This window comes from Coniosporium apollinis (assembly GCF_000281105.1).
Source record: "Coniosporium apollinis CBS 100218 chromosome Unknown supercont1.5, whole genome shotgun sequence".
Taxonomy (NCBI): domain Eukaryota; kingdom Fungi; phylum Ascomycota; class Dothideomycetes; genus Coniosporium; species Coniosporium apollinis.
The window spans coordinates 226872-254731 of NW_006913267.1; the positions used below are offsets into that span (position 1 = coordinate 226872).

Here is a 27860-nt window from a genome sequence, read left to right on the forward strand (position 1 = left end):
AGGAATGAAGAAGAAGGCTTGCAGAAACCACCACGCGTATGTACACACCACCACCTCAGACCCGCCCACCCACCAACCGACCAGCCCAGAGGCCGCGCTCACTGCAACCACCTCATGATCGTACCGCAGAAGTTGCTCCTGTTGTCGCGATCGAAGACCTGTCCGACACCGTTCCTCGTCACCATGTTGACAGACGCCTTGGTGCTGAGGCCGAAGAGGTGGACGTTGTTAGCCGAGCCCTCGATGGAGACCATGTTGGCCTGGCAGCTCTCAGTCCTCAAGCAGTCCTGGTTGTAGTTCTCGAAGAAGCTGTACAAGCCGCCGCCATAGAGCAAGAAGTCGCTCGAGTCGATGACACGGAGACCCCAGGCCTTCTTCACACCAGCACCGTTGACGGCGCGGAAGTCCGGGTCCTTGATGGCGGTCTGGGGAGTGTACGGCGTAGTCGCGTCAGGGTTGCCCTGGTAGTACGGCGTCTCGGTCTGGATGAGCGCCATGTAGACGTTCTTGGCGTTGTTGAGCTGATAGTTGTAGAGCACGTTGTGTTCGGACGCGGTGCCGTACATCCAGACGGGGCCCTGGGACTCGATGAGCACGCCGCGGCCGTTGTAGATGTCGATCTGGTTGTATGGCGCCTGGTCGAGCTCGTGGTCCGCCACCCAGAACCAGCAGTTCTCCACGTAGACGGAGCCGGTGCGAGCAATGTGGAAGAGCATGCCGGCGCCCATGCAGGCCGGGTTGGCGCCGTGCGGCGCACCTGGGTTCTTCGTGCACTTGTCGGCTTGGAGCTGCGTGCCGGCTGTGCCTGCTACGCGGAAGTGGACGTCCCAGAGGCCGTTGGCGCCGGCGGCACCAGCGAGGTTCCATTGCATGAGGATCGCGCCGGGTGCTGGGCCCTTGGTCTGGAAGATGAGATCGCTGATCTCAACAGCACCCTGTTCGCCGGCTTTGCCAACCTGCCAGACGGGCTTGAGCGCGTTCTGGTCAGCGAAGAATGGGCCGCTGGCCATGATGAGCGGCCAGAACTCGCCGGTGATCTTAATCCTGGGGGGCAGAACAATGGTCCTTGTGATGACATAGGCACCGTGGTCGAAGTAGAGAATCTGATCAGGTCCAAGCCCGTTCATGGCCCTCTGGATGGCGTCGGTGTCGTCGGTGTTACCGTCACCCCTGGCGCCCTTGTCCTTGATGCTGACAAAGTTGGCGACAGGAACGTTCTCATACTGGGGCTTGCTTCGCTCGAAGATCTTGCCGCCGGCTCCCATGAGCGCGGCAGGCTTGACTGGTGGAGTGATGGCGCGCTGGATGCGCTCGCCGCCGGCTCCCACGTATCGGCGACCCTGGCCCCAAGCCTGCACGACGGTGTTGCCAGCCAAGACTCGTGTGCCATCGGGGTGACGGATAGCATCAGGGCAGTTCTGGAACTCGACGTTGTCGACGATGAGGGTACCGCCAGTGTTTGGCAGGCTGCCGGCGTTGAAGCTGGTGAGGATACCGATCGGGGTGTTGCTGATCTTGCTGTCCTGGACGAGGACAGAGCCGACGGTCTGGTTGAAGCCGCCGTTGGCCATGTCGATGCCGACCTTGCAGTTGTTGATCGAGATAGACTTAAGAGTCCAGGCCCAGTTCCAGTTCATGAAGATCGCAGTATTGCAACCGTTGAAGACCATGTTACGGGTGGTGAACTGCTGGCTGCCGAGGAAGGCGCCGTAGTTGCCACCGTTGAAGGTAAGGTCTGTCATGAACCCACCGGAGCCGTTGTCCATGAAGATACCGAGCTGCTTGTTGGCGGCGCCGCCACCTCGGACCATCTCGAAGCGGATGTTCTGGAGCGAGGTAGCCTGCGCCACTTGCCAGTGGATACCAGCACCACGGTCCTGAGGCATAGCAGTAGTGTCGATGACGAAGTTGCGGATCTGGCGGAAGAAGTTGTTCTGGTTCGTGTACCAGTTGGCACCGGTGTTCGTGTAAGGATCGGCGTCGACGACAGCCATGCCCTCGAAGTTGGGAGCGGCTTTGAGAACCGGGAGTTGGAGCGCATCACCGATGAGTCCAGTGTAGTAGTACTGAATGATGGGCCTGCTGACCTTGTACGTGCCGGGCGGGAAGTAGACGAAAGCAGGGTCGTCAGTGCTGGAATCGCAGCCTAAACCGCAGCGGTTGCCGTCAGAGATAGCCCGGTTGATGGCCGCAGTGTCGTCGGCGTTTCCGTCACCAATGGCGCCATAGTCCTTGACGTTGCGGTAGACTTTGTAATTGACATCGCCGTGAAAGGCAGCCTTGCCCTGGCGCCTGATGTTCGCAACCCAGTAGTTGGAGGCTGCGAAGGTGCCGTAGGAAGGATCAGTGGAGTTGAGGTCAGTGGGTGGCTGAGTGGTGTTGTAGCTTGGAGGTGGCTTGTTCTTGTTGTTAGACTGCGCCAACGGAGCAGCAGTTGAGAATGGAGAAGCGATAAGAAGCTGCAGCGCTAAGAGCGCGCAAGTGCCGAAAGCAACCATGATGAAGATCCTGCTTCTGTTGATAGATAGAGAGTGTGTTGACTATGGTAGTCGCGTTGAGCGTCAGTGGACCAGCCGTAGACGGGAATGTGCGCTTAATGAATGCTGAGTTTCTTCTTCGAAAGATATGAAGAGAGAGGTTGGAGCGCGAAAGATGGTGCAAGTGATGGATGCTTGTTAAGGAATGTTGTAGACGTGATCAACAGTCAATGAGTGAATGAGTTGACAATGGCAACAGTGAAACAATGAAACAGAAAACAAGACAGTCACAACGGCAACCTGAAGAGCCGAAGGACAAAGCACGAAAGCGATGGAGCTACATTGACAGAAACGGGGAGATCTTCATAGATATATACTGCGGAGAGACCGTGCAGAAAAATGCCAGACTCACAATAGAACAAAGTCCCAGCCTGTTTCCAAACGAGTCCCTGGTTTCAAAAATGTGGAGACCAGATGCCCTGCCTGGAACCTCCCTTTGCTCCCACTGCCCCGAATTTATAGCAATTCCATCATCCTCGATCAAGTCACCCCTGTCATTATCGACCCTCGCCCTCTTATTCGTGCGGGTGCTACCTTCTGGATGTGGATCTCTCGACCCTTCACCTTTAGCCCCATGATCAAAGTCATCTTGCCTGTGCAATCTATCGAGGATATTGCTCTTGCGCGGTAGGGCGCTGCGCCAAGGCATCAGAGGCCAGGCGTGCAAGGAATGTTGGATCAGTGGCTCAGCAGCCTTGTCGCGGCGAGTCCCCAAACAAGCAGCTGGTATCCCTCATCTCTGCGGCAAGTGATGCTGTGTGCTGTCGAGGCTGGTGAAACGCTAGGGCAGCAGGTCTGATGAAGTGACAGAGTCGTGTGTATGGCAGGGGTCGCGTGCACTGTGAAGAGGCTTAGGATTGTTTCCAGGTCGAGACGCCACAGCCGGCGCGAGTGGTCGAGTGGCCTCGAAGCGCCGGCCGGCAAGGGGATGTGCAACGGCCGGAGTTTCGTGAGTGAGTGCGCCATCTGCAGAGCTGGCACGAGACACATGACTGGCCCGTTGCCCGACGCGCTTTTAATTGAGCCGCAGCGGTCGGTCAGTGTGTTGTGTGAGTGCCGAGGGGATTTGCTCTGCTGCCGAAGGGCTTCTGGCGCGCTCTTCGCCGCTTCGAAGCCCACGAGCGGGCCGCGTTCCTGCGTCCGCATCTGCGGCTCGCCCTGCTGCAGATCTAGTCAAAATAGAGCAGGTAGGTACTTAGGGAGGTACTTGGATACACTACTCCCCAAATTACAATGGAAACATCAAAGACACACTCCAGGCATCGGTTTACGGGAGTGCTCACAAGTGCACCACCGGCGCGGCCAGAACATTCCCCGAAGTACGGTCGCGCGTGTGCTGTTCGCTCAGGTGCGCGGCTTTCGCTGCGTTCTTCCAAAAAAAAAAATCCATTCCGAACCTGACGTTTGGACAAAGTCTCACAGACACAGCCCTGTCAGGCGATAGATGCAACACGTCGTACATGGCGCTGGCGCGTCTGGGGTGCATCTGACCCCACACCGGCGTTGTGGGGAGGCCATGCAGCAGCCCGCATGCACAAGAGATCTCATGCATGGAGGCAATCTATTCTGCCTTAATCTGCGTTTCTGCTCGGCTGCCCGTTTTGTGATTGAAGGACACATCCTAGTGCGCTTCACACGATGCTCAGAACTAAACGCTTGCACTTTGACCAGTGCTGCTACCAAGCATTCCACCTGCCTATTTGTGGCCGTTCTCCGTCGCAGGTGCCATGGTCTCCCCGCCCGCGCCCTTCCGCTGCATCTGGCTAACGACACGGGCCAGGCGCGCGATGCCTTCTCGAATGTTCTCCAGACTCTCCCACGCGAAGCACAGGCGGAGATCATGGGGAAAGCTAGCGCTCTCAGAGTCGCCGGGAACCTCAAAAAGCTCACCTTGGGCAACGATGAGGTTCTCCTCAGCCTTAGCACGTTGCGCTACCGCCTTACTCTGCAACGGCGGCGGCAGTGAGAGCCACATGAAGTAGCCGCCAACCACCTGCCTGTCTGACTGCGGAAGTGACACTCCAAGCGGAAGGAGGTGTTCCTCGATGGCCTTGAGCATGGTGCGAAAACGCTCGGCGTAGGCAGGCTGTAGCGTCTCGAAGATGTACTTCTGCAGCTCTCCAGATTCTAGAAGCTCGGCCACGTACGTGGAGGTCAACTGAGATGGGGCGCCGCCTGATGCCGTAGTGCCCCTAGTTTAACCACATGAGCAAAGCTTACGAGCGAGAGGGCCATGTGTGATGCACTTACGTCTGCGAGACTCCGTAGGCAAATTTCTCTGTCCCTTCGACCCAACCTGTTCGCAGACCTGGCCCCGCGATCTTGCTGAAGCTGCCATTGCTGGCGACGTTGCCAAAGCCGTCCGCTCCCTCTCTCTCTGCTCCTCCCTCAAGAGTCCGGTCAATATCGACAATGCGTGGTAGAGTCGCGCTCTCCAGCGAGGACTGGTCAGTCGTCGTACCTGCTGGCCACTGCAAGAAGTCGTACACGTCGTCGGTGATGATGAGAGCATCGAACTGTCTCGCTATCCGGACGAGCTGCTCACGTCGTTGAAGAGACATCGTCCTGGAAGACGGGTTTGAGAAGGCTGGAACTGCATAGATGATGTGACGGTAGATCTTGCCGTACGGCCTCGACGGTTTGAACTTCTGGTTAAGGTCAGTAATGTTTTCATATACGTCTGAAGGCTTCGTTCGCAGACATAGTTGCAAGCTGCTCGAGAGCGGACAGCGAACCGGCCACGGACAAGTCAAACGGTTGTGGCATTTATGATAGAGAGAATCAAATCACAACATACCGGCGCGGTGTTACCCTCTGACTTTGCTCTTTCCTCGCTCTTCCTCATCTGCCGCTGCAAGTACTGGATGTCCACCCCTTCCTCGTCTTCTGGTACAGCCCGCAGCTTTTCATGGAAGCCAGAGTCCTGAAAGATGCGGAATGCCAGCATGTACGCAGGCGCAATCATCCAGACATTGCGAGTGTAGCCCGGGTCAGAGTAGACTTGCAACACGCAGCCCAGGTTCTGCGACGCTCCTCCTGTGATGGTGATCCTCTCGTGTGAGATCGGCTGAGCCGGCTTGTAGAATTTTGTGAGCCATTTCGCAACGCATTCTCTGAGACGCGGGTCGCCAGTATCAGGTCCGTACAGTAGCCCAGGGTCGGCAATCGTTCTGTCTGCAAGGACTTTCTTCGTAGCGGTCTGAAGCAGGTTCACTGGCAGGAGCGACGGGTTCGGCCAGCCTCTGAGGAGGTTGATGAGCGACTTTGGGTGAGATCTCATCTCGAGATCCTCGGGCGTCGTCATCTGTGTGTAATACGAGTAGATATCCGGGGCGTACGACTCTCCCGCGACCCTGCAGAAGATGAACCAACCGTTTGTCTATTCTAGGTATTCAAATCGCAACTTGTTCGGCAGTTTGGGTTTGACAGCTTACAACACAGTCGCTCCTTCTGTTGCCTTCCGCAACGGCGCTGCAGGCTGCCGAGGTGGAGTAAATGACTATTTGGGTACTCGTCACGTCATTGGAGGCGGCTCTCTTCTCGGTGTCGCGCCATGGTGAAGGGCGACACCCGGCGTTCAATTGCAGCCTTGTCAGGCACGGCGTGCTCGAGGGAAGTATGACAGGCGTCTACACAGACACATGAGAACACAACGCACAACCTGAATACTGCTGGGAAGATTCGACAACGCTTCAGAGACACACGTTCCGGGTTTGCTGTTGGGCTTATCGATAGCTTGAGCACCAAAACAGAGGGGTCGCTGCCACGGCTGCCAAAACACTCGGCAACGGCGTCTGCCACCTGCCACCTGCCACGCGCGTTCTGCTTTCCCGTCTGCTGTGTTGTGCAGGTCGGCGGAGGCATGATGTCACAGTCTTTGGAGAGAGCCTCCAGCCCGCACGCAGCCGGTCGCGATGTTGAGCGAATCCAGGCTCCGCATCGCCCACGCGCTCTCTGCCGTGCGCAAGAAAACCTGCAAACGCCTCAAGCCACTGCGCCGTAAGAACGCTCAGCCTAAACCCCACGCGGCGGCGGCCGGTCCGCGAACCTGTTCTCTCGTTGCGTAACTCGGTACCTAGCCAGATCCCGGGCCTGCTAAACCGTCTTGGTGCCTGTCGGCCAACAACAACAATTTTCTCCATCTCCCCGTGCGACCAGTTCGGCCGCTTGGATCAGACAAGACGACTGCTTGACTGCAGCTCCCCGTCCTGCCCGCAATCGCTTCCCGGCCATGGACCCTTCGAAGAGAGACCGATCCTCCAACCGCCTCTCGTCGCTCTTCTCGCTCTCTAGTTCTGGCTCCGAGCCGGCATTCAGTCTAGATGATGGGAAATCTGAGTCCTCCTCGTCTCGAAGGTCCGCGCGCCTATCGCTCTCTCCCAGTAGGAGGACGAGTCCGAAGCGATTGAGCAAAGCTGCCCACGAGCGAGTGCCCTCCGGTCAGCTGCTCTCGCCCGTCGCATATCCCTCTCCATCACCAAGACGTGGGCAAATCAATCCCGTCGATCCGGCGCAGACCGGCGCCGCTCTCCCTCCGCCAAATAACGATGCCTTCTATCGGGACGAGTCGCCTGTTCGATCGCGGCCTGGCAGCCGGCCACCAAGTAGACCTCTGACCCCTACGCTTGACCTTCCGCGACACGATAGCAGGAACATGGGGCCGCCCGTATCATACAACAACCAGAGTCAAGCAAAGCCAAAGCGTCGAAGCTGGTTTGGCGGAGGCTCGCGGGACAAGCATGGTCCTCAGGAACACGCCCCCTTAGCCTGGGTGATCGGACACGAGACGAAGCTGCCGTACAACCTGTCGTTGTTGTTAGGTGCAGAGAAGGTCAGAATAGTATTCGCGCAACCGAGAAGTCGAGGAGCTAATCCGGTCGTACCAGGTGCCAGAACTCTGGGACGAGCATGGTGACACGTTCGTTTATCTCTTCCCCCGGACATCGGGCAAGGGACCCTCCTTCTGCATCGACCGCTCACACATCAACGCTTCGCCCGTAATGACGAGATTAGCGTATGGCAGCGTCTATAGTCAACCTGCGCCACAGTCTAGCGTTTGGAAGCAACAACCGCTAGATCATATGATGGACAACCTGTCTGTTGCCATTCCTACGCCTCCTAGGTCGCCGGTGAGTATGGCAGATACGGAAAGCCTCGGCGACTCGAAAGGCTCCCGACCAATGAGTGACGGGTTGGAACCAGGCCCAGCCGAGACTCACCTGTACCTCCCATTGAAGCTGAGCACTGACGGGGCTTTGCCATCGGACCGCGGTGCGGAACCAAGAGCCACGCCGGAAGATGTTGATACCCTAATTTCAATACGCAATCTTTTCGCTTTTCTTGTTGGACAATCACTGGTAGCGACGGAGAAGCGCTCCAGTGTCTTTTCCATTTTCATGAACATCTCAGAACATCTTAATGCCTACGGTTTTACAAACCTAGACCGCTCGACCTTTGGCGAAGTGGCATCTATCAGCTTCGATAATTACGTCGACGAGCTGCAGTTGGCGGATGTCAGAGGCAGTCGCGAGAAGACCATCGAAGGTATAGTGCTTGGCGAGCGCATGCGGTCGACCGTGTTGTACAACGAGGCCTTTGTACATGGAGTGGGTAAATACGAGGAGCTCACGAACCTGAACAGCCCGAAATTCCAACTCATCAGCCCCATTACCCGAAACCGTATGGAGAGGGCTTCAATGGATCTGTACATTCGCCTGAAGAATATTAATAGCCGGTTGGAGGATTTTGACTTTCCTGCTATATTTGCGGGTATCATGAACAGCAAGACGGCGGACGAGCGCAAGATGGTTCGCTTCAGTGCGTGGAAAGGTAGGCTAGTCCTTTATAGAGTCGGAAGATGTGACAGCTGCTGACTTTCGCTGCAGCATCCTTCATGTCGACCAGAAAATGGCTCATGGGTTATTACAAGCACAAGTACGGGTCCTGGCCACCAAAGGCGAGCTCAAAGAAAAACGATCTTGAGACTAGCGGCCTGAATCGCCTAGTGCTCAAAGATCTGTATCACGACTTCGCTCATCTCTACGACCTGCTTGTTGACCGCACGTCCTTGACCACCCGGACGGTCGATGCGGCTTCCGCAGATGACGGTGCCGACGACACCGAGGACGTAGTAGCCCGAGCCCTTCGCAGGGTGCTAAGCGAATACGACCGCAGCTCTCCGCCAGTGCTGCCGCCCATCCCGTTCGACATACCAGTACTGCCGACTCTTCCATCCACCAAGAAAGACCCGTACGGCAGGGACGTGAAGCCGGACGCCAGAGCGCGCCAGAAGAAGCTCAAAGACGACCAAGTCCAGAACATACTCGGCGATTCCTACAATCCGGACAGTGAAATCTCGACGCCCTTTATCGACGCATTCCTAATGCTCGAGCGCAAAGACGGTCATGGCGCCACCATCGAGCAGCTCATTGACAACCGCTGCGGGCAGTGGATCTTCATGTACGCGGTGCTCCAAGCCCTGCCTTACGTTGTGGTCGACGCGCCAGGCATCAAGTGGACGAAAGGTGTCGAGTACTTTCTGTGCGAGCCACCTCGTTCCAGTCTCCCGTGGGCGCGTGAAGATACAGGCGTCCAGCGCAGCTGGTACGGCATAGCGGGCAGTAGCGGCGTCGTGAGCCTGCCCTCCGACGTCGTTGAGCACGGCGTAGAGGGCATCTATCGCCGCTCCCACTGCTGGGAGATGGCGGAGAAATGGAGCGCTGCCGATCCCCTGCTGGCGGCGGCGGCGGCAGAGACGTTGCATAATGCGCTCCCACCGCCGGGTGTGTTCCAGGAAGAGGGGTCAAGGCCAGCTTCGCCGACACGAAGCAAGAGGGAGAGTGTCATGATGCTGGGTCTGGAGCATCTGCCTTTGCCGGCGGGCGTTGCGCCCATTGCGCCCAGTCCGAAGCTCAGGCCTGCAAGCAGTACAGATGCGTCGAAGACATTTGATGCGATTCTAGGGACATCGGCGCCGCCGCCACCGCAGAAGGGGAAGAAGAAGAAATGAATATACGGGGGGGATTAGATGTCGATATATCTTCTTTCGCGCGTGTAGACCATCTTCTTGTTGCTATACACCTCTTCGTCTTAGCTGGTGGAAGCGGTTGCACCTTGCACATAGCAGTAGCGCACGATTTAGTGGCATATATGCGTGCATAGTACAGAGCTACCAATACACAGTTGAATTGTTCGCCGTATCTGCAACTACTCGTCTGTGAAGAGGAGCTTTCAGAAACGGCAGTGCGTCATGCGACATCGGAGCCGCTTGGACCCCGACTGCCATCCCGCTAAACCTTACCGCCATAAACTCCCTCTACCTAGGTAAACAGATATTCAGTACAAACCGACCAGCCTCAGCCGTGAAGCCATCCAGCGGCAGCTCTCCGTCTTCGTGGAGACCAATTCCAACCTTACGGAACTCAATTGCCTCCGAGCGCATCTCCACACGACACGATGACCTCTTCCCTCCCGGGCAACCGCGAGCTGCCCGCGTCACAGTACAATCTCAGCACATACTGGGGCCGCGTGCGGCATTCAGCAGATCTTTCAGACCCGAGGTGAGAAGAGAACGGCCAGCATACCGAGCTCCATCCAGCGTCTGTCTTCAATGACAGGTGTGGTGAGTCCACTACACTATTATATCGTTTGCGCCAAATCCAACTGTTCGAAACCTCGAAGACTTAAAGGAACACCTGCTGACCGTACGACTGCGCCAGAACACTTTTCACATCTCAAGCCGCCCTTGAACATGCAAAACAGCTCGTTTCAAGCTACAAGCAGGGCAAGATTAAGGACATAACGCCTGAGTTATGGAAGGCGAAGAAGATTATCGACTCTACGCTGCATCCCGGTACGCTCCGCGCCAGACGCCATATCTGAGCAAGATCAAGCACAACGTGGACAGCAGCGCTGACAAGAGCCCCTCGCAGACACCGGCGAACCCGTCTTCCTCCCCTTCCGCATGTCCAGCTTCGTCCTCTGCAACCTCGTCGTAACAGCCGGCATGCTAACCCCCGGTCTCGGAGTGCGCCCTCCCCCTCACCTACCTACCCTCCAACCCGCCACAAGTCTCGCTAACCCCCTAACCAGACCCTCGGCACACTCGGCTGGCAAATAACGAACCAATCCCTCAACGTCTGCATCAACAGCGCCAACGCCAACAAGTCCTCCCCCCTCAGCACCTCGACGCTAATTCAATCCTACCTGCTCGCAGTCGGCGCATCGTGCTCCGTCGCGCTGGGCCTGAACGCGCTAGTGCCGCGGCTCAAGCGACTCAGTCCCGCCGCGCGCACGACGCTGGGCCGGCTGGTGCCGTTCGCGGCGGTCGCGAGCGCGGGCGCGCTGAACGTGTTTCTGATGCGCGGGGAGGAGATGAGGAGGGGGATTGATGTGTTTCCCGCTGCAGCGTCTCGTGGCAGCGACGCTGGGAAGGCGGCCACAGAAGGAAGAGCGGAAGCGGAAGGCTCCGACGAGCGCATCAGCGACAGCGGCGACAGCGGAATCGAAGCAAATACGCCTCCCAGCGCCCCGCCCAGCCTCGGGAAGTCCAAAATCGCTGCCCGCCTCGCTGTCTCGGAGACGGCGCTCTCTCGCGTCATGAATGCTACGCCTATCATGGTGCTCCCGCCGCTCATCCTCGTGCGGCTGCAGCGCACGGAGTGGTTGCGCCAGCGGCCCAGGATGGTGCTGCCGGTTAACCTGGGTCTGATCTTGGCGACGAGCATATTTGCGCTGCCGCTCGCGCTGGGTGTGTTTCCGCAGCGACAGGCTATCAGTGCGAAGAAGCTGGAGGAGGAGTTCTGGGATAAGGGGGGCGAGGGGGGGATGGTAGAGTTCAATCGGGGGATTTGAGGGGGGTGGGCTGGGTGCTTATAGAACTTTGAGATACCAGGATGGTGTAGATATGCTTGGTGGAGCCTGTTGTAGGTTTGCTCCAAGTAGCTATTGTAGCTGATTGAGAATACGAACGATTGCTCCTTTACGAAGCCATCACCCTGAACCTTGTCCCGCTGTCGAATTTGGAGCATGTCGGTTCCGATGGGAGTGCCCAGCCTTATGCCACCCTGACCCGTGCCCGCCGCCATTAGCGCAAGCCCTTCGCAACCACTGTACAAACCAACCTAGTATCTCGGACCAGAGCTCGGACCTGGACCTGGACCCGGCCCTCTCGCCATGGTAGCAACCCTCTTCATCTCCTCCTCCCCCAGGCTCAACACCCTGGACATACTCTTCTTCCACCTCCCATCCGCCTCCAGCGCAGCAACAACGTCCCTCCACTGGAGACCCCTCCCCGCCTCCCCGTCCTCCCTCAACACCCCCATCCTGTTCTCCCTAGCCCTAAGATCCTTATCCACCGGCGCCGCAGCAGCAACCGCAGGCCCCGCCCCCCCAACCGGCCCCCCCAGCCCCGCCGCACCGCCCACATTTGTACTCAGCCTCGCCGGCGTCGCCGTTCCTGACCTCGACGCCCCTGCCCCACCCGCGGCACCGCCGCTCATCCAACTATACTTCTTCCCAAACCCGCCCAACGCCATGCTCGCGGTTGTGTTGGCGTTGCGATGCAGCACGTCCTCGGTCTGTCCCGCCTTCGCGATGCGGTCGCGCTCCTTCTTCGAGAGTTTCTGCTCCGGCGCGATGAGCGCCGCGGGCGGGGTATCTGCTGCTGGGTCGGCGGAGGCGTCCGAGGCGCGCAGGCGCTTTGCGCGGGCGCGGAGGCGCGCTTCTTCGTGTTTGCGGGCGCGGGTGGTGAGGGCGGCGAGGGCGGGGGCGAGGGGCGAGGTGATGCGGATCGTAGGTTCGGGTGGGGGCGTTGGGAGGGTTGGGAGACGGGGGTGCTGGGTTTGAGTGTCGGAGAGGGGGCCTGGAGAGGGCGGATGTCAGCTTTGGTAGTGGGGTGGGACTGGTAGGTAGATACATACGCTTCGACGGGATAGTCATGGGGCTGACGGCGCTGTCGGGCGCGTCCCAGGATGTCTTGGTGACAGAGGTGGGCGCGGCGGTTGTGGGTTCGACGGTGCCGTTGGCAGTGGCCAAGGAGGAGAAATCTGGGGGTACGATGCCGTTGGAGCTGGTTTGGCGACTTCGCGCGAGCTGTTGCGCGTCCTCGAGGATCCCACGCAGCCGCTCATTCGTCGCCAGGGAGAGCAAGCTGAGGATATCTGCGAAAGAGGCGCTTTCCGTGAGGAAGCTAGACTTCATCGACACTATCCCGGTATCATCCGCACCTGTACGAACGGTAGTGGACACATTCTGTGGCCGCTCTGGGATCTTGTCAAACAGTCCTTCAATATTGAGAGTGACGCCGTTCTGGTAGGCGTGGCGGTTGAGGCGGTAGCGGACGGTGTTGGAGTGCAGGAAAGGGTCGTTGAGATGTTGCTGCCTGCTTTCGGCTACAGCTCGCGCGGCTCTGCGGTGCTTCTCATCAAGCTCTTCCTCTATCGTCCTCTGCGCGACGGCTGGCTGACTGAGGGGACCGGTGCCTTGGAATGCTGGGTGCGCGCCGTACGCGCCTGGTGACCAGTTGTTGAAGCTGTTATTCGGAGTCAACGTAGATGACGAGTGCGAGTTGAAGGACGCGGAGAAGGAGGTATTCTGGTGCGTGTTTCGGTACGTTTCGGCGAGATAGTTCTCCTCCTCTCTCAGATCAATGCCTGAAGCTGTTACGGCGTCTGAAAGATTCTCCACATCCGTGTTCCTTTCCTGCTTCTCGGGACGTTGCGGGGGGCCCATAGAGCCAGGCGGGCGTGAGGCCATGTTGTCGTTCAAAGGCTGTGGTTGGTTGAAAGGCTGTGGGGTTGCGTAAGCTGGAGTCGGGGGACCGGGAGTTGGCACTGTGAGGTAAGGCGAGCCGGGCGAGGTTGCGTACGGTGAAGAAGGATTCGTGTCGAGACGAGGCCGCTTATTCGGAGGGAGTGCGAGACCACCGGGGGTGTGCACGTTCGGGGAAGGTACCCTGGGTGCGGACTGGTACGGGGAGAAAGTCTGCTGCTGCTGCGGCGGCGGCGGCGGAGGATATGTCGGGGTCGCCATGATGGACGGTGGTGAACGTGAGGTCTATCTGCGGATTCTTCTTCTCCTCGTCCTGTTCGTCCGCCTAGCCGGCCTGCTTCTCTCCGTGTACGATCCCACAAGCGCTGCTGCTGCGATTCCTGATGCTGCTCATCGACGTGTACGCGGTCCTCGGATTCTGCCTGTGCCGAGTTTCGTCCAGAGGCGCATATACTGTCCAGGCGGTTGCTTCGCGGTGATTTGGTGGGGAATGCGGCGTTGATGCGTGAATGTACGGGGAACTGGCTCAGGAAGTCACAGCAGAGGCTCAACGTCCGGAGAAATGTTCGCCCTGCGAGCTCATGGCTACAGCAGCTGCGGCCATTCCTTCCCTTCACAGCAACTTCACCAGTTGATCAACCTGCAAAGCGCATATCGAACAAGCTGTGCTGGTGATGGTTTCACTTAGGCGTGCCAGCTGTACAAGGTCGCGACAGAGCTATCTACAACTACCGTGGTAGTAAACAGGGCGCATCAGTCCTCAACCCCTTCCTGCGGATAGCGCAGTCGACCATTATACCAACACCTCGTGAACGGCGCGTCAAGCTTGGAGCACCATAGTTAATCGCCCTTAGCATGGCGGCGAAACGGAAACTAGCAGCCATGGGCGCTGTGGACGAGGAGCCCGTAGACCCGGCTGACGAGCTTATGTTTCTGTGCCTGGGAGGTGGGAACGAGGTCGGACGATCATGCCATGTTATCCAGTACAGAGGCAAGACCGTCATGGTATGCAGCATCCATGGCTCTAATCTGCTGTGACTATGCTAATACACGAAACAGCTCGATGCTGGAATGCACCCTGCCTACGACGGTCTGGCCGCTCTGCCATTCTACGATGAGTTCGATCTCAGCACCGTTGATGTGCTCCTCATCAGCCAGTGAGTCGCATCTCTCAAAAGCTCTGCTACAAACCCTTCCCAGCGGTTGACATGACCACGCGACGTGGATTGGTACACGAGAGGAGTCTCGCGAGCTATCATTGTGTGTGGACTGGGCGCTGGAGACGCAAGCTTGTTTGCTTCAGAGACGCTACAAGAGGGATAATTCAAATCCTGCCCAGATGTTCGAGCGCTGTTGTACACCGCGACCCCAATGTATACGAGAGATCAATGGAATTATTGCCTCTGCATTTACCGTCTGATGCCGCGGTGACTGTGCTCCTCCCCAGCGGCCTTCTTGCAAGCTCCAGTGCGGCCACGTACATAGAATGCCCAAATCCATTCATATATGTCCGATCTGTAACTCTACAGCAGCGGCATGCTAATATGCCCTCCTCCAGTTTCCACATCGACCACGCCGCCTCCCTCCCTTATGTCCTCGCGAAGACCAACTTCAAAGGTCGAGTGTTCATGACACACCCTACAAAAGCTATCTACAAATGGCTCGTCCAAGACTCCGTCCGCGTCGGGTATGTTTTCCCAGACCTTGATTATCGACCACAACCCCTGACCTTTCTTCTAGTAATATCTCCTCGTCCTCCGAATCCCTCAATACCACTCAACCCCTCTATACCGAATCGGACCATCTGTCTACCTTCCCCATGATCGAAGCCATCGACTACCACACAACACACACCATTTCTTCCATTCGCATAACGCCTTACCCAGCTGGACACGTCCTCGGCGCCGCCATGTTCCTCATCGAGATCGCCGGACTCAAGATCCTCTTCACAGGCGACTACTCGCGGGAAGAAGACCGACATTTGGTCTCCGCCGAAGTGCCGCGGAACGTGAAAATTGACGTCCTCATCACCGAGTCCACCTACGGCATCGCCTCACACGTACCACGGCCCGAGCGTGAAACCGCCTTCACGAAGGCCGTCACCTCTATCCTAAACCGTGGTGGACGAGCCCTGCTCCCCGTCTTCGCGCTGGGCCGAGCACAGGAGCTCCTCCTGATCCTGGAGGAGTACTGGCACAAGCACCCCGAGTACCGCAAGATCCCGATCTACTACGCCAGCAACCTCGCGCGCAAATGCATGGTCGTCTACCAGACCTACATCAGCGCCATGAACGACAATATCCGGCGGCTATTTCGGGAGCGCATGGCGGAGGCCGAGGCGGCGGGATCTGGTGCAACGAATGCAGGCCCCTGGGACTTCCGCTATGTGCGCAGCCTGAAGAGCCTTGAGCGCTTCGACGATGTCGGCTCGTGTGTCATGCTGGCCAGCCCGGGCATGATGCAGAACGGCGTCTCGCGCGAGCTGCTGGAGCGCTGGGCGCCGGACCCGAAGAACGGGGTCATTATCACGGGATACAGCGTCGAGGGCACGATGGCGAAGTTGATTGTGCAGGAGCCGGATACGATTACGGCGATCATGACGAGGGGTCAACAAGGGATGAGGAGGGGAGGAGAGAAGGAGCATGCGGTGATTCCCAGGAGGTGTAGTGTGCAGGAGTTCAGCTTTGCGGCGCATGTGGATGGGACGGAGAATAGAGAGTTTATTGAGGAGGTGCAGGCGCCTGTTGTGGTAAGTCATTGCCGCGTCCCCTTTCCTACCAATCTATCAATATCTACAACCGGCGTTCTCCGCGGAGGCAACACGGCTGATATGCGCGCAGATCCTCGTCCACGGAGAAAAGCACAACATGATGCGCCTCAAGTCCAAGCTCCTCTCCCTCAACGCTGACAAAGCTCGTCCCACCAAAATCTTCAGCCCAGCCAACTGCGAAGAACTCCGCATCCCCTTCAAAGCGGATAAGATTGCGAAGGTAGTCGGCAAGCTCGCCCAGATACCGCCGCCGCTACCGCACCGTAGCAAGGATGGCCAGCAGCAGGGAGCAGAGAGCGACGAACAACTGGAGAAACGACTCATCACCGGCGTGCTTGTCCAGAACGATTTCAAGATGTCGCTGATGGCGCCCGAGGATCTCAGGGAATATGCCGGTCTGACCATAACGACGATCACGTGCCGACAGCGACTGACGTTGAGCGCGGCCGGTGTAGACCTCATCCGCTGGGCGCTGGAAGGCACATTCGGCGCGCTAAAAGAGGCTTCCCTGAAAGACAAAGCCGTGGACGGCAAAGCCGAGACGAACGGCCACAGCCACAAGGCCGAAGACGCAGATGAAGAGATCGACAGAACCACAACAGCCTTCACGATCATGGACTGCGTGACCGTCCGCATCCGCGGCCGCGGCGAAGTCGAGGTCGAGTGGGAAGGAAACATGATAAACGATGGCATCGCCGACGCCGTCCTAGCCGTCCTCTTCACCGTCGAGAGCAGTCCCGCAGCCGTGAAGCGTGCGTCCCCCCTTTTCTTCTTCCCTCTCCCCTACCTCACCCACATACAGGAACCCCCCAGCTGACCCTTGCTCCTGATGTACAGAATCCTCTCGCCAACACTCCCACAACCACAGCCACACCCCACCGCCGCTGCCGGAAAAGCGAAAACGCAACCCCCACGCCGCCCAGTCCCCCGAGACGCGCTTCGCGCGCCTCTGCATGTTCCTCGAGGCGCAGTTCGGGCCCGGCATAACGCCCATCACGCACCCGAAGCTTCCGGTCACCGTGCTCCCAACGCCCGAGTCCTCGCCTTCGGCGCAAAGTCTGCAGGCGGAGGGCCGCTCGCCGCAGCCGGAGGAGAAGGTCAAGGGCGAGAAGGGCGATACTGCAAGTTCTCGCCACCCCTGTCTTCTATCATCTATATACTGACTGATGCCGATCAGGACGATCAAACCGGCGACGGATCACCCGCTCCGCCATCAGAGGATCAACTGTCCAAGGCCGAACAAGCGGAACTGAAGCGCCTGCATGCGCTGGGCATCCCCGTGCCGGGCGTGGAGATCAGAGTCGACAAGCACGTCGCTAAGGTGTGGCTCGAGACGCTGGAGGTTGAGTGTAGTTGGGGTGTGCTGCGGGACAGGGTAAGGGCGGTTGTGGAGAGGGCTGTGGAGGTTGTGGCGCCGGTGTGGGGCTAAGGAAGGCTGAGGAAGGAAGAGAGAAGCTGGGCGGGTGAGGGAGAATTGATACAGTCTTTTTTATCTCATGGGATGAGAACTTTGTTTTTGAGGGGATTGCTGGCGCTGGGGCGCATAGGGATGCTTGATTGAGAGGTGCTTGAAGTATGGTGATGGCGCTTCATTCGTGCGGAGCGACAATGGCTCCAGAAGTTGCGTTTTCTAGAGCGCGTGCCTGCGCCTGTCACTGGTCCTTCACCATCTATCCTGAAGCAGTGGTTCACAGGATGGACTTCAGATGTAGAGACATATTCTTGGCGTAGTTAGACTTACTGAGCGGAGGGCTTGGCTTTGGCTCATCTCTAATGCATTGTCGTGAGTGAACTTATGGGAGCGGCTCTGAGGACATGTGACAGAATGATTGGGGGCGACGCTGAAGGCCGTTACCGGCGGGTGGTAGAAAGAATCTGCAATTGAGCTCAACATATCATGATTGGGAAAGTCGGAAAGGAGAACACAGCACGCAAGTATCGATGGATGTAGAAAATCAATTTACTAGTTCTGCGCCAAGTAAGGAGCTGCTGCCATCCACCGCTAGAATGCACGGTTTGAGATTTGAGGACGAGCCATCCGAGTGCTCGGCAGCCCGAGCGACAGTATGTGTGCCGTCCCGAATGCAGACACAGGAAGGCCTGTAGCCGTGAGTCTGAGAAAAGAGAGTTCAAGGAGATAAATCAACGCCAGCTTTTGGGGAAAGGGGTATGCCAGATGTCCCATAAATCAATCGCATACTGAAGAGATCATGAAGAAAGTCGTCTCAGGGAATTAAGAGGAGCGATCGCGCAGAAAGCGCATCCTCGACTATCAACTGCCACTCAGAGGGCGTTCGCGGGATTAAGAATGCTGCCGGTCTTGACATGAAAGATTGCCTGGCTGACCCTGTAGTTGTCTTAGCATACCTCCCTCTGGTTTGAATACTAGAACATACCTCTTCCCTTGCTTGATGCCGATACCAGGAAGATCTCCCACCTTCACGAAGTCCCACTGCTTCAGCCAACGCTCAATCCATTTGATTCTCTCATGGTTGGCTGTCTCATGATTGACGTAGGCAATGACATTCTCAATCACGCGCCGACCGCCGGCCAAGGTCTCAGGACCGCCATCGCCAAGGAATTCATATGCGCCGCGGCTATGGTAGACCGGATCCAATAGGTGCATAAGCCGATCCAGGAGGCATCGACCAACGCCCTTCTGGAAGTACTCGTGGTGAACGTACACCTCGGCCGTCGCGGTGTAGCGCATCATCTCGTCTATGTCGTGGTAGTCGTCTGCAATGGCGTATCCAACGATCTTCTCTTGGACATAAGGGAGACCGCGATTAGCCTTGGTTCGCTGAGCCTTTTCAACGGCGACAAGAACTGGGAGCTTAAACTCGACTGAGCTCGCTATACGATCGAGCATCATGTTGCGCGTGCGTGGACTACGCTCGGGAACATTGATAGTGTTCTCCACGTGCCAATTGTAGATCTCAGCAATCTGACCTCCATCCGCTGGGAGTGCCAAACGAAGGTAGATGTTCACCTTAGGCCTCTGCGACGGTTCAAATACTGTTGCAGCCGCCGCTGCCTTCTTAGACTCTAGCTTAGCCTGGCGCTCTTGCTTCTCGGTGAGTTTTCTTCGCTTCTCTTGAGAGGCCGCTTTCTTGATTGCATCCATGGTTTTGGCATCACTACCTGCGTCTTGAAGGGCGCGGGCATACTCGGCGTCCGAAGGATCGAGTTCGGCATCAGGGACTGCAAGAGGGGCTAGGAGGCAGGACGTGGAAGAGATGTACTTCTCCCAAAAGGGCTTGTCATGAAGATCTTCAAGCCACTCGGCGCCCGTCCGGAGATGCTTAGACCACCAGACATTGGCGACGTCATCACCGATCGTGACAGGGACCCAGTCTCGATTCACCATCTCGCCGTTCTGGATTGCGGTGAAATCCTTGTGATGGTCGTCGCAAATGTCTATAGGATGCTGGGGTATATCCGCGTGCTTCTCGATCCAGCCCACAAGTCGGGTCTTAAAGTTGGGATCGTCGTACTTGCCACGGCCCTCCCAGTCACCAGGCGCGTTCATCCACTGGCCAGTCCAGTCCATGAGTTGCTTCACATCGTAGTCCGGATCGTTGCCAGGGTCCTCGTGGACCGACCAACCTCCGTTATCAGAGGTGCTCAACCACTGTTTTGGCCCATCCTTGGGTGCCCGTGTCTCCTTGTTACTTGGCCAGCGGGGGTTGCGGGTCTCGCGTGGAGGACGTGAAGCTTTACGTTGCTGCTGCGGTGCGGCGCGCTCGTTAGTTCCAAGGCTCTGGTCAGCGGTAGGAAGACGCCTGCCAGTTGTCTGGCCATGCTTGGGCGACGCATGCTTGCTGTGGTCCCGCTTGGGTATTTCGAGAGAAGAAGGAGCTGGCGTCGCAAGACCAGTACCCACGCCGTTAGGGTCCTTCGGGTTGGCTTGCATTGCCTCTTGAGAAGAGGATTGTGCGTGAGTAAGGATTGGACCCGACGCCTGAGCGATTGCAGGATCGTGCGGAAGGTCATTTATAGGGGCATGCCTAGTGCAACCATCGGTCAGAAGTCGGTTCATATGAGTGAATGAGGGCACTTACGGCGGTGCCCGTCTGGACGCAGCTGGTGGTGATTCCTCCGACGGCTTAGCGATAGCCTCAGGCTGTGGATCCTTGGCGGAAGGGCTAGCATCAAGGCTCACACCGCCTGGCGTGCGCTTCGAACGTCGCAAGTGTGGCGGGACGTACTCCGTCGCGCCGGGTGCCTTTGAGATCATATTGCGTGATCGGCGATTGGCGATTGGGTTGACAATAGTCTCCTGTTGAGGTTGGTTGAGGAAGGCGGTCAGAGTGTCGAGAACTTTGGCCTCGTTGGCCTCACTGCTCTCAGCTGTAGTGTTAGAAGTAGCTCGAGGAACTTCACGCTGAACTTGAATGAGGGTTGGTTGACGAGGGTTCCAGAGCTTGTTGATCTTCTCGCTGTCTTGACGGCTGGCTCGCTTCTTCTTTGGTGCAGCGTCGTTGACTTCGACTTGAGATGGTTGATTGTGCGGGTGAAGTGAAACGGCACCTGAGAAGCCTGAGATGTCGGACGAAGCACGAGCCGGAGTGGTCGGCAACTTCTGACGAACGGGGCCTTCGACTGCAGAGCTTGGCACGCGAGGGCGCGACCATGAAGGCTTTCCCCAGCGATTTAGATAAGGTGCATCACTCGACTGGACTGCAGATGGGGAGTGCTTGTTCACCGGCATCGTTGTTCCGCGCACCCGCTAGATGCTCAAGAGAAAGGCTTAGAGGAAGGGGTCGATATAAGAGAGCCCCTTCGGCGCTTGCAGCTGGCGCAGGCTCAAAGGACCGTTGATGGATTGAATCAAGAGGAGTGTGTCGTCTAGTGATGACCTGGATGATGATATCGAGGAATAAGAAGAGGTCAAAGAATAGCCACGTTCAAGTGGTCACCCAGTATCGCAACAATAGCCAGTCTTGATGTCAGTCGACAATAGCGGCCGGGCTATTGTCACTTCACTCTCGTTTCAGGCAGCCGAACGTTCTCTGAGGAGATGAGCACTCGCTCGGAGTTGGACTACGAGGACATTATATACCTATGCCTCTCCCCGGTGACTCGGCGGAATGAATTCTTATGGGGTAGACCCAAACTCTAGGTAAGTCCGCTCTGTATCGATACCGCTACCCGGGGGTGAGCGAATCCATACCCTCGGTTGCGCCTCTTGGCACGTTGACCCTACGATGAGAGCAAACATGGGTTTGAGCGCATCAGCATCTTGATCGACACGTATTTACACAGCCTTGTATCCATTGCAGCAACTGGTTGTGCGTTGTTGTCTGGAGTGTTGTGGCTGTGCGTCGGAGTGAAGATGTCTCTCCCGGCGGGTCCTCCGAGATCAAGCGATCACCAACAAACTGTTACTTTGAGTATTTTTTGGGAAACTGAGACGAGCCAACGACTGGCCAAAGGGCAAAATGTTGTCAATACTGAGAAAAGCCCGCTTGAAGGACAAGGAGATGCGGATCCTGATGTTGTTAGTTCTCGCGCCTCCTACGGCTCCGCTCGACGCTCTTGCTGAAGCTACTGAAGAGGGCTTGACAACGCCGGGAAAACCACGATAGTCAAGAAGATTATGAACGAAGACGTCAACAGCGTCAGTCCGACCCTGGGCTTCATCATCAAAACTATAGAGTACGAAGGGTAAGTGGTCATGTCTGTGGTCAGCTTGTCCGGTTACTGACGCCTCAAGATACAAACTTAACATCTGTATCCTGTCCCCTTGCCCCATTTGAGCTCAATGCATGCTGCTGACTGCCGCGTTGCAGGGGATGTAGGGGGTCAAAAGACGCTCCGAACGTACTGGAAGAACTACTTCGAGAAGACCGATACTCTCATATGGGTGGTTGACGCGACCGACCGCGAGCGGATCGATGACTGCCGGAAGGAGCTGATGGGTTTGCTGCTCGAGGAGGCAAGTAGCACACGTCCCTTGCAGGCCTCCAATTGATTAGCAGCGCAGCGTCTTACGGGTGCAAGTCTACTGGTATTCAAGAACAAGAGTGATGTTCCCAGCGCGATGAGCGATGACGACGTTCGAGAGGTAAGACCTTGATCCAGGATCTCTAGCCAGCTTTGATTTACGTCGACACAGGCGCTTCAACTCGACTCTATCCGCACACACAGATGGACCATCATGGCGTGCAGTGCTATAACAGGACAGAATCTTCAGGAGGGCCTTCAGTGGGTTGTTCAGGACGCAAAGGACAGGCTGTTTCTATTTTAAGATTCAGCAGAGCCATTGGGCGCTGATGATGGACTACTGCAAGGGGGTCAAGCCATCACCACTCAAGGGGGATAGCGGCCCAAGACGCGACTTATGGGTACAACACTGGCGGTACGCGATGGGTGATAAAGGCTGGAGACCTTGTTTACAGTCGAAAAAGAGTTCATGTGGCAGATTGATGTAATCCGATTGTGGCATTGTAGAGACCGTCATCCACTGCAGCTTCCGCATAGAGAATGCTACAAGCGCTGAGCAATTACCACGGCGCAAACGCAGTTAGGATAGCCGAAAGATAGCAGTGTTTTTGATTTGAGTCTCTCCAGGGTCCTGCATCCAAGAAACCCCGCTGTGGAGGTTGTACGGCGCCCGACGCGTCTCCTTTTTTCATTTGTTTGCAAACATGGCTACTGCAGATGATGATTTGGACCCTTCGGTTTTCCTACAGCGCATCCGTCAATTGGGCGAGCAACGGGACCAAGAAGATGCTGCCCGACTGGCCCAGCTTGAGAGCGACATTCTACAAGGGCGCAGCGAGCGGCTGTTAAGGAGAGCAGGTACGTACTATGCCCCCCGTAAGGCTGGTGCTCGAGAAGTACCTCAGAGCTTTTGTTGGGTACCTACTGACCGTTCACCATCAGAGCGTGCAAAGTCTCTGGCCTCTCCCTTATCTACGCCCAAGTCTCTCTCCTCCGCAGCTGCGACACCCACCAAAAGCGAAGACACTGGTCCGGCCATGTCTCAGTCGTCGGAGCCCGTCTCGGACAAACAACCACACAAGGACGATTCGGGCGCCGCAATGACTACACCTGCGGAGCCAACCAGACCCGCGTCGCCCAGCGCTGCTACTGTACCCACACGAACCGGCACACTCTCATGGCAGCGACGGCCAACCTCTTCAGGTGGACGGAGGCCGCTCTCAGTTATGGCTGCGGAGAACAATGCTGCTCGATCGCCCCGTCCAACGCCCGACACCACGGCGACATCGGACGATGAGAACGTCTCACGGGATAAGATCGCCCAATCTCTCGGCGCAAGAGACCCCTCTTGGTTCAGACAAACGGCGGACAGAGGCATTGGTTCGGCAGCGTACAGGCGCAACCAAGAAGAGACTGCATCAGACACTGGCTCAACGTCAAGCAAGAGGCAGCTTCCTGGGATGTCGCGAGAGCCGATATCAAACCCAGAAGGCGTTTCGAGTCCGCCACCGGACACCGCACGTTCTGAATCGCCATCCAGAGTCAGTTCGGTCAGAGGGAGCGCAAACTGGGACAACAGATCCTCAGCCGATATATCTATGTCGGATTACAGCAGGATTGAAGGCAGGTCGCCGCTTCCCACCCTCGAATCGCAGAAATTCAGCCCGCCTGGCTCAGATCAAGCGTCAACGGATGGTGGAGATAGGGCGAGCGTTGGGCGAACGCTCGCAATGTCGCCCTCCCAGGGACGGATATCGCCTGAACGTATGGACCGTCCTGCGTCACCTACCAAGGGAGCAGGAGGGTTTGTGCAAAGCGCAATACTCAAGAGGTCAGACAGTGTCAACAAGAGATGGAGTGCGCAGCCGCCCGGCCTTAGCCGGCAAAGCTCGACCACCAGCAATCGAAGTTTTGGTGGCCTCACTGGATCCATGAGCATGCCCAAGCTTGGTTCTACTCCGATTGGCTTGACTCGTGGCAACTCTTGGGAACCCACCTCTCGACCCAGCTCAAGCCACAGCAACCTCAGCAGCTTAGCAGTCACGCAAAGTGCGGAGGGGATGGATGACCGGCTTGACAAGGAAGGCTTCGTCAAGCCAGCTCGCCCTCACCACATGCGCGGACATTCGGTTACCGCAGCTTACACGAGTACCCCTGGCGAAGCATCCGGTCCATTCGAGACTTCACCCCCCAGCCCTTCAAAGCGTTTTAGCCCTACAAAGTCCAGCTGGCTGGAGAACGCGCTGAACCGGCCTGATTCGCCGAAGCCCCCGAAAGCGCCGCCACAACAGCCAGTGTGGATGGCTGAGATCAACAAACTCAAACAACAACGAAATAGCGTGGATCTATCGCGCGTTGGTGGCATCAAGGATAGCTCACAGGGCACGAAACAGCAGTCCGATACAGCTACTCCTACCAGGTCATCATCTAGTGTACGCCGGACTGGTCCTGAGAAGGAACATCCGATCAACAACGGGGCCTCTCAGAAGGAGGGGAAAGTCCAATCTCCGCCAACCAAAAGCAAGCCAACAGCGCTTGCGACCAAACACGCAGACAGAAAGACAAGTGATCCAGCATTAAAAGGCGATTCCGGACTCTCTGAAGCGACCGCGAAAGTCAGAGCACCATCCCCTGCGCCAACGCAAAAACCTGAGCCGGCCCAAGAATCTGAGCCCTTGTCGACAACTCCCCGGACAGCTAAGCCCGTTTCACAAGCCCAACCTCCCAAACCTAAACCCGAAACACCTCCCAAGCGAGACTTCCGGTCCACGTTGAAACCGCGGCAGGGCCCTGCTGAGTCCCAGAAGAAGGAAGAGCTCGAGTTTCAGAACGTGTTTGGAAAGCTGAAGCGAGCCCAAACTGAGAAATACGTTGCACCAGACGAGTTAAAGGGTAACATACTCCGTGGAAAATCAGGGCTGGCGCAGAGCATTGGACCTCAAAAGTCAGAGCGCAGAGACGAACTCAAAGACAGCTTAGTCAAACAGAAAGAATTCATGAAGACGAAGGCTGCCGATGCGGGTCCCATAGAAGCCAAGAAGACGAACGGAGATGTCTCTACAACGACCCCACCGGAAGCGTTGGCAAAGCTCAAGAACCTTGGCCGAACAGACAGCACGTCAAAATTTCCACCTCCGACGCCGAATAAGACCCCTGAAGCTATCGCACGATCGACAAGCTTGAAAGAAACTTTGAAGCCGGCGCCACCCGCACAGCAGTCACAGGTATCTGAGCAGCCTCAGGTCAAGGCAGCAGCAAGCTCGAGTACGCTTGCCGCTCGTTTCAATCCTGCATTAGCAGGAGTGCTAGCACGCGGACCATCGCCATTGGCCGGTGCTAGCACGTCAGGACATACGCCAATGGAACCAGGCGGCGCAACTGCCGAAAAAGCCAGCAGCCCGATAGGAGAGGACAGCACTGTTTCAAAGGAATTGACGCACATGACCAAGGGCAGGGCAAAGGGGCCCAAGAGGCGTGCTCCGGCGACCAAAGCCGATAGATCAGATCCTTCTGCAACCCTCTCCGTCAAAGCTGTTCCGCTAGTGAAGGCAAAAGATATCCTAGCAAGCTCTACTCCGGCCTTGTCCAAGCAATCCACCAATTCACGGCCTGCACCAGCAGCGGCAGCCGTTTCAACACCAGCGCGAGAGATAGCCAAGCCGAAGCCAATAACACCTCAGAAGTCGCCTTTGCTCGTCGAAAAGATCAAGCCACCACAAGAACGTGTGGAAGAGCCTCCATCCGTACAAGCTGTCACTCTCACAGTGACGCCACCGAAAGCGCCTGAGCTTATACAAGCTGACTTAGGCGCTACAAAGCCCGAACCCCTCTTTTTCTCGCGCCCGATGCCACCTAAATCCACTGCCCCTTCCGAACGGCCACTCATCTCGAAAATCCGAAGACCAAGCGAAAGCGACTCGATTCCAGCCGTGGAGAGACCTGCATCGCCAGCGCCTAGCCCAGAGGAACCGAAGGTGTCCGTACGCAATGCCGCTACTTTATGGGGCCTGCAATCAGCATCCCCTTCGCCGCCCTCGACCCGCACGAAGTCTCCCATCAAGCTACCGACGAAGCGAGATGACCAAGTTCAGGGCGAGAGCGGTGAGGTTCGTCATGAGTCTAAAGTCAAGACCGAACCCGTAGGTCTGGGTCTAGGTGGGTTCTTCGCGCCCGCCACGTCCCAGTTGGAGAAAGGCCCGGCCATAAGTGAGCCAAAACCGACCATCAACTATCCGCTATCTCCTCCATTAAGCGCTGGCATACCTCCAAAACCCGGCAAGAAGCCTGCTTCCATCACCTCGAGGGAATCCAGTGCTTCTCTAAAGTCGCCGCCACAAGTGACATCTCCTATACCGCACACATCGGAGGCTGGTCAACTCTTCGCTGATTTCTTTGACGACAGGCCGGTAACAACAGGTGGTCTGGATGTCGATGCCCAAGCCATACTCAACTCGTCCATGGGGCAAGCTGACAAGATCAAGACGCTTCGGAAGCATATACAGGAAGTCGCTGGCGACGGGAAGCTGATACCGGTGCCAGCACAAGAAGAGCACATCCTATTTGACAGTACAATGTATCTATGCACGCACGTGTTTGGATCATCTAGCGGCATTAAAACCACTGAAGTGTATCTATGGGCTGGCTCAGCAGTCGCCGAATCGACACTGGAAGACGCTCAGCTCTTTTGCAGAAGAGTCGCCAAGGAGAACAACGGCAAGCTGATAATCATCCGGCAAGGGAAGGAGCCATCGAGTTTCTTCCAAGCGTTGGGTGGTATAGTGATCACTCGAACCGGCTCGCGATCGGACAGACCACAGAAATACATGCTCTGCGGAAGACGCCATATGGGCCACATCGCATTCGATGAGGTCGCCCTATCGTTACCAAACTTCTGCTCTGGATTTCCATACATAATCTCCTCGCAGACAGGCAAGCACTACCTCTGGAAAGGCGTCGGATGTGGCGCCGAGGAGCTCGGTTGCGCCCGCCTCATATGCATGGATCTCGGCGGCACCAGCGAAGTTGAAGAGATCGACGAAGGCCACGAACCCGCCGCGTTCTTCGACCTCTTCCCGGCACTCGACAACGGCTCGAAAAGCATCCCCCGGTCAGCCGAGCACTGGCGGCTCAAGGCCAAGAGCGAGAAGTACAACACGCGGCTGTTCCGGATAGAGCAGCATCAGCAGCAAAGCGGGTTCCAGGTGAGCAACTTCTTCGCCTCCATCGTGAGGCGGCCCTCGTGGCAAAGTATTCTCTCGCCAACAAATGATCGCCCGCAGACGCCTAGAACGCCATCCACGCCGGGCGCGCCGCAGTCGAAGGTCGTGGAGATTGCGCCGTTTTGTCAGAGCGACCTCGAGGCTGAGCATGTTTATGTGCTTGATGCCTTCTTTGAGATTTACATGTGAGTTGCCCTACCTTTGCGCCTGATGTGTGTATGTTCCAGCGACTTACGAGCCTCTGCTAGCATCGTCGGGGCGCTGTCTCGTAGTCAGTCCCATGCCTTCAGCACCGCGCTGCTCTTCGCTCAGGAGTACGGCATCCTCGCCGCATCGCTTGAGGATCGGCCGTTCGTGCCCGTGAGCACCGTGGTCATGGAAGGCGTGCCTCGAGACATGAAAGCAGTATTTAGACGCTGGGAAGACAGGCTCATGCCGACGAGCGCGCTGATGGCAGGTAAGCCAAGGAGAGGGAAGAGCTTGCGGATTGTGGGTCTGTCTGCTGCTATTGCAGCAACAAGAACGTAGAGCCTGTTAGAGCTGAACTGTCTGATTCAAGTGCGGTGGCTGAGATGTGGTCTGAGCAACATACGGGCTGAGGGTAGGCTGCATAATGGA

General features: G+C 57.0%; 9 protein-coding genes across 9 annotated transcripts; 5 read left to right on the forward strand and 4 right to left on the reverse strand.

Annotated features, from left to right (window-relative positions):
- Positions 1 to 98: 98 nt before the first annotated feature.
- On the reverse strand, positions 99 to 2498 carry W97_01425 (uncharacterized protein; the record flags this gene model as incomplete). The annotated part of the gene is made up of 1 exon (XM_007779332.1): positions 99 to 2498. The coding sequence occupies one exon, from the start codon at positions 2496 to 2498 to the stop codon at positions 99 to 101; it is 2400 nt and encodes a 799-aa protein (XP_007777522.1).
- A 1735-nt stretch (positions 2499 to 4233) lies between these two features.
- W97_01426 (uncharacterized protein) lies at positions 4234 to 5841 on the reverse strand (the record flags this gene model as incomplete). The annotated part of the gene is made up of 3 exons (XM_007779333.1): positions 4234 to 4729; positions 4788 to 5185; positions 5335 to 5841. 3 exons carry the CDS (start codon positions 5839 to 5841, stop codon positions 4234 to 4236), a joined length of 1401 nt encoding a protein of 466 aa, XP_007777523.1.
- A 927-nt stretch (positions 5842 to 6768) lies between these two features.
- On the forward strand, positions 6769 to 9546 carry W97_01427 (uncharacterized protein; the record flags this gene model as incomplete). Its single annotated transcript, XM_007779334.1, has 3 exons — positions 6769 to 7368; positions 7424 to 8366; positions 8423 to 9546. 3 exons carry the CDS (start codon positions 6769 to 6771, stop codon positions 9544 to 9546), a joined length of 2667 nt encoding a protein of 888 aa, XP_007777524.1.
- Positions 9547 to 9992: 446 nt separating this feature from the next.
- Positions 9993 to 11390, forward strand: W97_01428 (uncharacterized protein; the record flags this gene model as incomplete). The annotated part of the gene is made up of 5 exons (XM_007779335.1): positions 9993 to 10096; positions 10256 to 10389; positions 10469 to 10563; positions 10629 to 10945; positions 11027 to 11390. The coding sequence occupies 5 exons, from the start codon at positions 9993 to 9995 to the stop codon at positions 11388 to 11390; spliced, it is 1014 nt and encodes a 337-aa protein (XP_007777525.1).
- A 269-nt stretch (positions 11391 to 11659) lies between these two features.
- W97_01429 (uncharacterized protein) lies at positions 11660 to 13568 on the reverse strand (the record flags this gene model as incomplete). The annotated part of the gene is made up of 2 exons (XM_007779336.1): positions 11660 to 12399; positions 12458 to 13568. 2 exons carry the CDS (start codon positions 13566 to 13568, stop codon positions 11660 to 11662), a joined length of 1851 nt encoding a protein of 616 aa, XP_007777526.1.
- Positions 13569 to 14162: 594 nt separating this feature from the next.
- Positions 14163 to 17506, forward strand: W97_01430 (endoribonuclease ysh-1; the record flags this gene model as incomplete). Its single annotated transcript, XM_007779337.1, has 7 exons — positions 14163 to 14312; positions 14367 to 14464; positions 14866 to 14994; positions 15048 to 16056; positions 16148 to 16829; positions 16915 to 17174; positions 17255 to 17506. 7 exons carry the CDS (start codon positions 14163 to 14165, stop codon positions 17504 to 17506), a joined length of 2580 nt encoding a protein of 859 aa, XP_007777527.1.
- An 854-nt stretch (positions 17507 to 18360) lies between these two features.
- On the reverse strand, positions 18361 to 20314 carry W97_01431 (uncharacterized protein; the record flags this gene model as incomplete). The annotated part of the gene is made up of 3 exons (XM_007779338.1): positions 18361 to 18424; positions 18474 to 20084; positions 20139 to 20314. 3 exons carry the CDS (start codon positions 20312 to 20314, stop codon positions 18361 to 18363), a joined length of 1851 nt encoding a protein of 616 aa, XP_007777528.1.
- Positions 20315 to 21518: 1204 nt separating this feature from the next.
- On the forward strand, positions 21519 to 22327 carry W97_01432 (ADP-ribosylation factor-like 2; the record flags this gene model as incomplete). The annotated part of the gene is made up of 6 exons (XM_007779339.1): positions 21519 to 21577; positions 21634 to 21744; positions 21794 to 21810; positions 21870 to 22019; positions 22059 to 22144; positions 22196 to 22327. The coding sequence occupies 6 exons, from the start codon at positions 21519 to 21521 to the stop codon at positions 22325 to 22327; spliced, it is 555 nt and encodes a 184-aa protein (XP_007777529.1).
- Positions 22328 to 22727: 400 nt separating this feature from the next.
- W97_01433 (uncharacterized protein) lies at positions 22728 to 27770 on the forward strand (the record flags this gene model as incomplete). The annotated part of the gene is made up of 3 exons (XM_007779340.1): positions 22728 to 22881; positions 22966 to 27427; positions 27491 to 27770. 3 exons carry the CDS (start codon positions 22728 to 22730, stop codon positions 27768 to 27770), a joined length of 4896 nt encoding a protein of 1631 aa, XP_007777530.1.
- Positions 27771 to 27860: the final 90 nt, after the last annotated feature.